This window comes from Gavialis gangeticus, unplaced genomic scaffold (assembly GCF_001723915.1).
Source record: "Gavialis gangeticus isolate Ggan-Ray unplaced genomic scaffold, GavGan_comp1, whole genome shotgun sequence".
Taxonomy (NCBI): Eukaryota; Metazoa; Chordata; order Crocodylia; family Gavialidae; genus Gavialis; species Gavialis gangeticus.
This window is the reverse complement of record NW_017728997.1, coordinates 31,548,809-31,558,531: the sequence shown is the minus strand read 5'-3', so window position 1 is coordinate 31,558,531 and position 9,723 is coordinate 31,548,809. Positions and strand designations below refer to the sequence as shown.

Genomic DNA, 9,723 nt, shown 5'->3' with positions numbered 1-9,723 from the left:
CCCCCACCCTCATGCCCTCCCGGGGTGCGTGCAGCAACAAGAGCTACCCCCTCTCCTTGAACCCCCTGGACAAGCCACTCTCTGCTCCATCCCACACCCTGCCCTGGTTATGCAGCGCCTGCCCCAGCCCCAGCCCAGCCCCACTCCTTCCCTCACTACTGGGGCCTCAATCTGCACACCCCCACCACCACCCCATTGCCCCTTCCCTCACAACAGACTTACCAACCCAACCCAGCTGCTGTCCATGCTGCCATGCTCCTGGCTGTCTGCGTGCTGCACTGAGGCTGCACACATACACAGGACATTTATCAATGCCACATCAGCCAAAAAAAAGACAATTGCTGATACTGTCAATTTTCCTTGTATCAATGCTGATCCGCTACGGGACCGATATATCAGTGCACCTCTATCCAAATCCCGAATGAGACCCGTCAGGCCTACTGAAGTTTGCACAAAGTATACAGCCTCTTTTTATCCATATAAACATGAAAGAATCACTGGAAATATTTAAACTAAATGCTTCCTTCACAACATTTCGTGATGTTGACTACATAATCAAATGGCAAACTGCCATTGTCCAACAGACTTCAGTTACCTTATGCACTACAGAAATGATGTATTCCAATATCCATCCGTCTGATACCCCCACCCCAACCTCTTCAATTTATTATACCAGGTTGTAGTGAAAAACCTGATTTTTCTTGTCTGCATTTAAGATACAAATATAAAACTGGATTCAGGATCCTGCGGACCACTGGACGCACAGATAGAAATTAACAATTCTCAAGTTCCACAGCAAAAGGAGGTATTGCAAAGGTGGCTTGTCTGTGCAAAGACTCCCGAGGTAGTATCTGCAAATGACTGTTGGAAACTGCATGTAAACTTTGCTTTGAGAAGAGCAAGATCTTCCAAGTGTAAACTTAGACAACTAGTGTAAGAGTGCTTGATGAACTAAGAATCTGAAGTTTACCTGCACAAGCTGTTGTTTCAACTTCTGGATTTCAGAAATATTTAGCTCACTCAGAAGATCTGAGACCAGACTTGGGGCTGGAGGGAAGCTGTCATTCTTTTTGGGTGTTGATGTATTATTCTTGCTACTGGTAATTTTGCTAAGGCAGTTCTGTTCAAAGCCATTCATGATCTCATCATTATTGGGCTCAGTGGCTTCATCGCTGAACTTCAGTCCATCCAAGGAGATGTTGAGGTGGCTGGTGTACATGGAGTCGTTGATGTTCATGTAATGAGAGAGCTCCTTGCGAAGATTATTCTTTTGCTCACGCTCCGTCTTCAGAGTCTCCAGAGCTTCCTCAAGCTGGCGTTCTGATATTTCTTTCAATCGTATGGCATCTTCCAGCTGGCTGTTGAGAAATTCTGTTTCCTCTTCAAGCCGTTTGATTTCATGTTTTAGGCCTTCAAACTCCACCTAAATGAAACACACAAGAAAAAATATGACCAACTAAAATCCCAAACAGTAAGAGCTTACAGGACAGTGCTAAACCATCATATATTTTTGCCAAGTACAAAAAAAATTAAAACAACGATACCCACCAATCCAATATACCTGAATTACACCCAACATTTTGAAGCATGGACCCTTTGGATCACATCTTATTCCATCTATTAGCTACCTAAAATAACTGAGATACATAAGTGTGATACTATTAGACCTTGTTAGAGTCCTTTAAAATCCACTAAGGCACTTATTTTTGTAACGTGCTGTCATCTTAGTCTTAAAATTAAGTCACAACAAAACAGTAAAGAATAGGAGGACCCTTCTACTTCATGTATTAATTGTTTTTGAGGGGCCCAGGCAAGGTCATCTAAGTACCCTTTGAATGCATAGAGAGGATAGGTGGAGTACAATCAGGCCTTTTGTGTTTGCAAGTGAAGATCTGAGAAGACCTGAGGGCTTCTTCTGGTTATCCCAACAGATTTAATAAATCTAATAAAATTAATCAAATGGGATTTTAGGACAGTAGAAAACAAAATAATCCCATGTCAGTATTAAAAAATGGTTACTGTATTTCTAAACATACCCAAAGTATTAGGTTTAAGATTTTACAAATCTCATGAAAGGATATATGAAACAAGTGATTGCCCAAAACTGCAGGCATCAGCCATGCATCCCAAAGTTAGCTTAGGTTCAAAGTTAGAACTGCTGAATTGAGCTGTTTTTGGATGTATGTACTCGTACAACTTCATTTCATCTAAGGGGCTGAATCAAAATCCTGCTGATTTGCTAGAGAAACCCAAATATACCCAATGAGGAAGAAACATGGAATTGATGCTGCTATATATGGGCCAGCCTTAAATTTGCAGCCACTTTGTTGCAATTCAAAATCTCTAATGTAATACTGGGGCAGCAGCCCTTGCATCCTTGTTGCAGGAAGGTAGGATCACCAGATCACCATGGGTTTAGCCTATCCTCAACTGCCTTATATTACAACCTATTTGGAGCCCTCTCCTGGCCACGTGGCTGATATGGAGGCTCGGTGGCTGCACCCCAGAATAGAGTTTCACTTTGAAAGATTTAGAGGTACAATTGGTATATCTTGTCATCAGGAAATGCTCTATTTAAAAAAAAACCTTCTGTTCAGACTGTTTAATATCCCCTTTAAATTCTAACTCAAAATAAAGGATAGAGAACAAATCCTGCTACATTTTAACCTAATATTTCCTATAAACTAAGGCAGAGACAACTATACATTATTACTGGAGTATTTCTCATTTAATCCATGTTACACTATTTTCTGAAGCTTCTGAAGGAATTTTTTTTCATTACTGTTTGTAAAGTGAGACTTCCTTGGGAAGAACTAAGAAATAAAGGCTTTCACAGGTGACTAGCTCATCAATATTCAACTGGAAAATTAGAAGTGCTAGGATTCTGTTAAACTATCTTCAGAAACTATAATACAAGAAAATTCTCAATTGATTGATAAAATATAATTATCTTTTCTGGAGGCTCTCCATATTATTAAAACTGTTTAACAATATGTAACTTAGTTGTACTTATAGATGGCACATATGCCAGCAAACAATATCTGACATCAGCACATCAATTCAAATGGTTACAACAGGGAGTTAGAGCAGAGAAGAGCAAAGCACTAAGGAGGAATAAAAGTAGCACACACCCATCTGGAGAACGGTTCAATACACCAACTACAGACTGTAGTACTGTACACCAGGTGGTACTGGTGATGCCTTAATGTGGTTTGAAAAAGTGGTGCAGTTAATTGGCTACTCCTACCAGTAACAGCAACAAAGGGCCAGCCTTTAACAGAGAAAAGAAAGGAGTGGAACAGGGGCGGGGCAATTATTTCAGGCAGAGGGCCGCTTACTGAGTTTTGGCAAGCCTTCGAGGGCCACATGACAGGCAGTCAGGGGCAGATAAATATTAATTTTCTAAATTTTTTAGGGGTCCCATGGGCCAGATGGTATAGCCTGGCAGCCCACATGTGGCCTGCGGGCAGCATTTTGCCCACCCCTGGAGCAGAAGGACTGAAGAGACCATAGTAAAACTAGTAGGGCATGTCCTCACGAGCTGGAATATGAGTTTCCCTCGGGACAAACAGCAGTGGCACATGCTGTCCCCAGGGAACACCTGTACACATGAGCTCTGGCATGTGGCACATTCCCCTGGGTGGGGTAGGGGAAGCTGGGGTCAGCACCTGGGCTAGCCCTAGCAGCCTTACCTGAGATCCTGGGGGCTATGGCTCTGGGGGTTGCAGTTGCAGCAGGCTCCAGTTTTGGGCAGTGCATGCTGCTGCCATGTGCGATGCCCTCCTCTTTTTTCTTTTCTTTTTTTTTTTTTTAGGCATGGGTTTTTTTGACATGGGCATCTCCCAGTGTCAAAAAAACCCAACCCCACAGCACAGGGAACGCTTGCATGTGTAGCATGAGATGCTGCAGACGGGTCTGTGGCGCTGCATACTACACGTGCATGCTTGCCTGGATGTGCCCATAGAGTGCATGGGGGAAGCAGAGAGAAAATGAAGGAAGAGAGAAAATTAAGGTGTTACCATACAAGTACAAAGTACAGAAGACAGATTTTGTGGTTGGCACAGAAAACTAGAGGTAATGGCCAAGTGAGGACAGCAGGTTGCAAAGGCATTTCCAGGGTAAGCCACTTTGCAACACTGTAGCCTGGTGCCTAGATGAGCCAGGTCAATTGTTTCTGGACTTACCTGATTTTGCTTCAGGACAGACACTTGCTTCTGAAGGCAGATGTTCTCCTCTTCCAGCTCCGTGTAGTCTTGCAGCAAACGAGCTTCTCGAAATTTATATTCCTTGATGTCATCTCGCAAGCGGCCCCTTTGGATCTCCACATTCTGATTTACCTGAAAAGGAAGCAGCAGCATACATTTTATACGGACAGCAGTGATAAATGGTATTTTTCTAAAAGCAAACTCGCATGTATTCTCCATGTAATAAGGCTAACTAACAATTTATTTTTCATTTCTGAACTAACACTATAGGAAATTAAAGTAATCTGCACAACAGTTATTTTCTTTTTGCTTATCTTGTGCATAACCACCCCTCTGCTCATACAGGTTTTCACCCAAGGGAAAAAAGTGGCACTCATATAAGGACTCTCTCAGGCTGTGGCAGCAGGCTGAAAGTTTTGTAGCTGGGAGTCTGAAGTTACATATCTGGGATCTGTAGTTTCAGATGTCTCTAAGTACCCACACGCAAACATTTCACCCATTGCTTGTGAGTTTCACCAGGACTTCCATGCTATACTGACAATGCAGCAGTCATTTGGGGATACTGCACTGAAAGAGACTGTATTTGACGCTGAAGGAAGTCCCACCAAGTCTAATAAAAACCAAAGATGTCAACTCAGAAGAGACCGGGGAACCCTGGTACATCGAACAGCATTCCCTCCTTCAATAAAGACACTTACACAAGAATTTGAGAAGCAAAGAGCAATGCTATTTTCATATGCTCATGACTGAAAAGCATGTTGAGATGCATGAGAATGAAAAAAAAGTACACAACTTGAGTTTTACATAGACTATGTGCAAATAAACAGACATTACAATTGCTGAGTGAACACAAATGCCAACTGCTTGAATAGCACATTCTAACCATATTTTTACCACTCCATATTTTTTCACCAATAGTTTTGTTTGAGCTATGTTATACCACTCACCTTGAATGAAAGCAAAGGAAAAAGTATGTTCTCTGTTAGTGAAAATATTTTCAGAAGGAAAATTGTTGAAAAAAAACAAACAAAAAACTTAGCCATAAAATTGTGACAAAACATTTTAGCAGCTGTACACTTCAAGGAGATAAAAGCTTTCCGAAGCAACTATGAAATGGTTCACAAACAAACAAGCTGATAAGGGGGTGTTGATTGTTATACTGTATTTGGGCTAGAACAGAGGTTCTCAAACTGTGGTCTGTAGACCACCACTGGTCCGTGAGCTCCATTCAGGTGGTCCACAGAAATGTGACCCAAGGCTAAAACTGACAAACATTACACCTGACTTCCCAGAACTTTGCTAAAAAAACCAAGCACATCCATAGCATTAGAAATATAAGACTACTGATATTAAAATATGAGTTGTGTGCTTTGATTTGTAGAACAAAAAAAAGTTTAAGTGGTTCAGTGAGACCCACAGCAATTTTCAAGTGGTCCTCGAAAAAAAAAGTTTGAGAACCACTGGGCTAGAACATCTTGTCTCTGCTGTCATTAATCCAGAAACTGAGCTAATATAGCAAGCATTCCACTTCTCTTCCAGAGTTCATATGTAAACTAATCCAGGGAGCCACATGGGATTTTTTTTTTTTTTTTAAACAGGTATATCTCTAGATGGAAATTAGACTATCAATGCTGCCTGCAGATGAATAAAAAAGCTCTGCATATGAATCAGCAAACTTTTAATCTGAGTGTGTAACAGACACACCCAGCACAAAGCACAAGTGTTAAAAAGGCAGTTACAGAAAGGACAACACAAAGAAAATAAGTCCGCTGCAAGAGGATGTGTCAACCCAGTCTGTTGTGTTTCCACGGGAACATGGATCACCTGAACAAGTGCAATAAAAGGTAAAGGATAGCTCCCTCGCATATCAAGTCAGTCTTCCAACTAAATCAGCTTATTTACTTTGAGCAGACAAGAAAGGAGTGTCCAACTCCCCAGCACAGTGAGCGACTAAAGTGATGTTGATTGCTAAAAACAGACACCAGATTACAATTAACAATGCAAATGAAAGGTCATTACATCTCATTCCACAGCATACATCACAGCCCTGCAATAGTACTCCCAGCTTCAGTGCCACAAAGTTTTAAAATAGCATTTCCTCTCTTTAACCAGAGCTATATATGAGAGAAATTAATTCAGAACAGTTTTGTTTTATTTCATAAGCATTTTACTTTAAGAGTAGGGTGTCAGTGCAAAAGCAAACTGGAGCTTAGGTTCAGCTGATTGAGATTCATGCAATTTCTAACAAACCAGTTAGGCAAAGTTTACAAACTGCAGTAGCCTCTCCGGCCCTCCTTTGCCTTCCCAATTGTCTCAAACAAAGCAAGTTCACCTAGTTTGAAACTGAAGTTGTGTAGAACAGTTGTTATGATTTTGTGCTTCAATGCCTTTCATTCAATAACCTAAAAGCAGTTCACAAGCAGTAATGAATAAAATTTCAAAGCAGCCTTCTGGGGTACAAAGGAGGTTTTCCCCACTCCCACCCACAGACGTGTCAGAACTCCCTTCTCTTCAGGTGTCATTTGGACATCAGCAGGAAAGAAGAATCCAAATGTAAATACTTAAAGCAATTAAAAAAGCTAAAACACACAACAGGCTTCTGGACCAGACTCATTTGCGTGGTAATTTCAGTTTGGAGACTTTTACCAAATTAAGAGCCCAGAGAGTTGTACTAAAATCAATGCAACACCTCTTGTGAGTAAGAGGCCTAGATCAGTAACTCTTCACACCAAAGAAGTCACAAAGTGTTTTCTTTTCCCTGGTTGTAACCTTAGCAAGGAGAAGACCTGAAGAAATCACTAAAACTGATACTTTTCAGAGAGACAGTGGGTTTAGGGCACACAGCATCCTAAGACATCTCCTGCTGCTGCATGCGAGTTAAGCAGGCCTAAAAAATTATACTGTAATATTTTCCTTCTCTACTTTGCATAAGATAATATTTGAATGCATACAAGAGCCCAGATTTAAAAATAGTTGGCTTCCTGACCAAGAAAAAAAGAAGAGAGAACTCAGATTCACTGGCTGAATAGCTGACCATGCAGTTAGATTGCTCTGACTACTAATTAAATGTCTGTTGCAGAGGTTCAAAACCAGTTCCCTACCCTCTCATCCAGATTCTCTCCCTTTCAGGTTGGGGAAATCATTTATTTCCCCAAGCTCTCTACATATACTGTATCATTTTAAATCCACTGAGTGCACAGATTGAATCTACTGCTTAGACTGCACAAAGTCTGTACTGAAGAACTGGTATCATATAGAACAGAACCTGGCACTACAGGGTATCAAGATGTCGGAACTCCCTCTTCTCTCCAACTAAAGATATCATCTGCTACACAAATCTTCCATCTCATCCTACACAAGAGAGGATATTGATGAAACTGAATGCATCCTAAAATGGTTTTGCTCACTTCAAAGCGCACAAACCATTTCTCTGTGCTGTGCATCAACCCTATCACTATAACAGTAAGGGTGAATTTCTGCTCTCAATTTCCTATTAGTTACGTTCCGACAGTGACCTCCATTTTATAGCACAGATGTTAGCTGTAAACGATAAAAAAATTCTTAGCATTAAACTAGGCATGGTCAACTACATGCTACCGGTTTTAGAGGCGTAGGTCTCACCACTGAAGCCAATTGTTCCAAAGCCTTTGGCACATAAGCTAAATCAAGTTTCTTTCCCACCCCCCCCCAGTTGAAGACAATGGACACTTAACATCTGAGAATAGCCGCTCTAACTTGGAAAAATCTGTTCCACACACAAGGTGTAACTGGTGTCCTTTTTAGTGCAAGTTGTGGCAGTGACTTTAGTAAGGCCAAAATCTGACCCACAGGAAGACTGTAACTTTGGTGTCTAGAAGAAAGAAATTCTCTCTTCAGTTCTTCAGTGTACAGGCTTAGTGCAGAGATAAACCCAGGTGATCAGCACCTAGTCTGGACTTCAAGGTTAGCTGAGCTAAGTGTAAGCAGCCACCTCTCAGTAAATGTTATCCCACGTACAAGCATTAATACAACCCAAGTTTAGCTTGGTTTATCTTTAGGACGCGTCTAAATTTTACAGCAAAAATTACGACCCAGAGTGCATGCAGCACTACAGTTTATGCCCCAGACAGGGCAGCTAAACTTGGGTTGAAAGTATACGAAAGCATAGATGAGAGGGCTGTGTTTGTGGGCAGATGTTGATTAGGGTAATAACCATAAGAGCCCATGTTCAGTCTGCAGTAAAGACATCTTCCCACTGGATACGGAGTCCCAAAAAAATTCAATATCAGGTCATTTTTATAACTTACCAGTTTCAACTCAGTGTCTATAGTGCAGGGGTGGGCAAAGTACAGCTCACCAAGGGAATTTATGTGGCCTATGGCAGGTCCTTCCAAAGGACCTGCCATAAAAGCCCAAGCCAGGCTTCTTGTATGTAGCCATTAGAGAAGAAGAAAAAAGGAATGGGGAAAAAAGAACAAAAAACAAAAGCAGAGGAAGATGGTGAAAATTCTGTTAGTTTAGATACCTTTTTCTCATCTAATGTGCACCTTCTCCCCCAAAAAACAGCTACTGGAAATTGGAGTGCGCACTACACATAAGAAATACGGTAAGAACAGTTTCTGCAGCTTACCTGACAAAAGTAAAGTCTGTAGCCATGCACACTAAGCAGAACAATGGGCAGGCTCAGCTCCCCAGCTGCCACACCTCAATTACTTACTGTAAGGAAAGATAATGAAGTTTATTTCCTACCTATGGGGACTTTTCACCATCTTGGAAGTAGGCAGATAAGGTTCTTTTGGTGGATGTGATACATTTTTTCCAATTATTCAGCTGGTTTAATAAAAGATATTGCATCTACCCAAAGAACCTTGTCTGCCTATGTCCTTAGACCAACACGGCTACAACCAACAACCCTAAAGACTTGGAAATGACTTTGTATTAGACAATCACAAGTTGCATCTATCCTCATCTTGCAAAAATGCAATTCAAGGGTAGCTCAGCCTTCTAAATTAGGTTGGCAAGGCACCCATTTTTCATCCAATAAAGACACAACTAAGTTAACAAAAAAAATCAGTGACCTGTATCTAAAGGGGTTTTTTTTTCTTACTCCCTTGGGTATCAGTATGTAATACATTCAACTTACCTAGCAGGCTATTTTTAAAAATACATGGCACCTGTGGGAACTCTAATGGGCAACAACACCATAAACCTACAGGCAGCTAAAATAGAAATACAATATGACAATTTATTTAAACTACTGTCATCTGCTCAGATATCTCCTTTTTTCTTTTTTTTAAACAGAACCATTGTAACAGACGCATAGTGTTAAAAGTCTGGGCAATGGGTATGAGAAAGAGTTCAGGCAACGGGTCTCATCTCCCAAAGGTACTGTCCAAGATAAGAAAGTCACGTAATAGAGGAGAGGGAGAAGGGGGGAGGGGGAGATAAAAGACCCCAACTGGGATAGGGGAAGGGGAGAGGGAGAAGCAGAAAGGGGAGTAGGCCCCATCTGGGGCCTTGTATCTGGGGGGGGGGGGGG

The 9,723-nt window shown here is 41.4% G+C and overlaps 1 protein-coding gene across 7 annotated transcripts in view; it reads right to left on the bottom strand.

Annotated features, from left to right (window-relative positions):
• The window catches only part of BICD2 (BICD cargo adaptor 2), a 90,908-nt gene that overhangs the window by 29,496 nt on the left and 51,689 nt on the right, over positions 1 to 9,723 (bottom strand). For all 7 annotated transcript variants that reach the window (XM_019505023.1, XM_019505024.1, XM_019505025.1 and 4 more), the window contains exons 2-3: positions 4,185 to 4,337; positions 971 to 1,423 (exon numbers count right to left, since the gene is read on the bottom strand). In XM_019505023.1, coding sequence (XP_019360568.1) covers positions 971 to 1,423; positions 4,185 to 4,337 — 606 coding nt within the window. The remainder of the gene's footprint in view (positions 1 to 970; positions 1,424 to 4,184; positions 4,338 to 9,723) is intronic.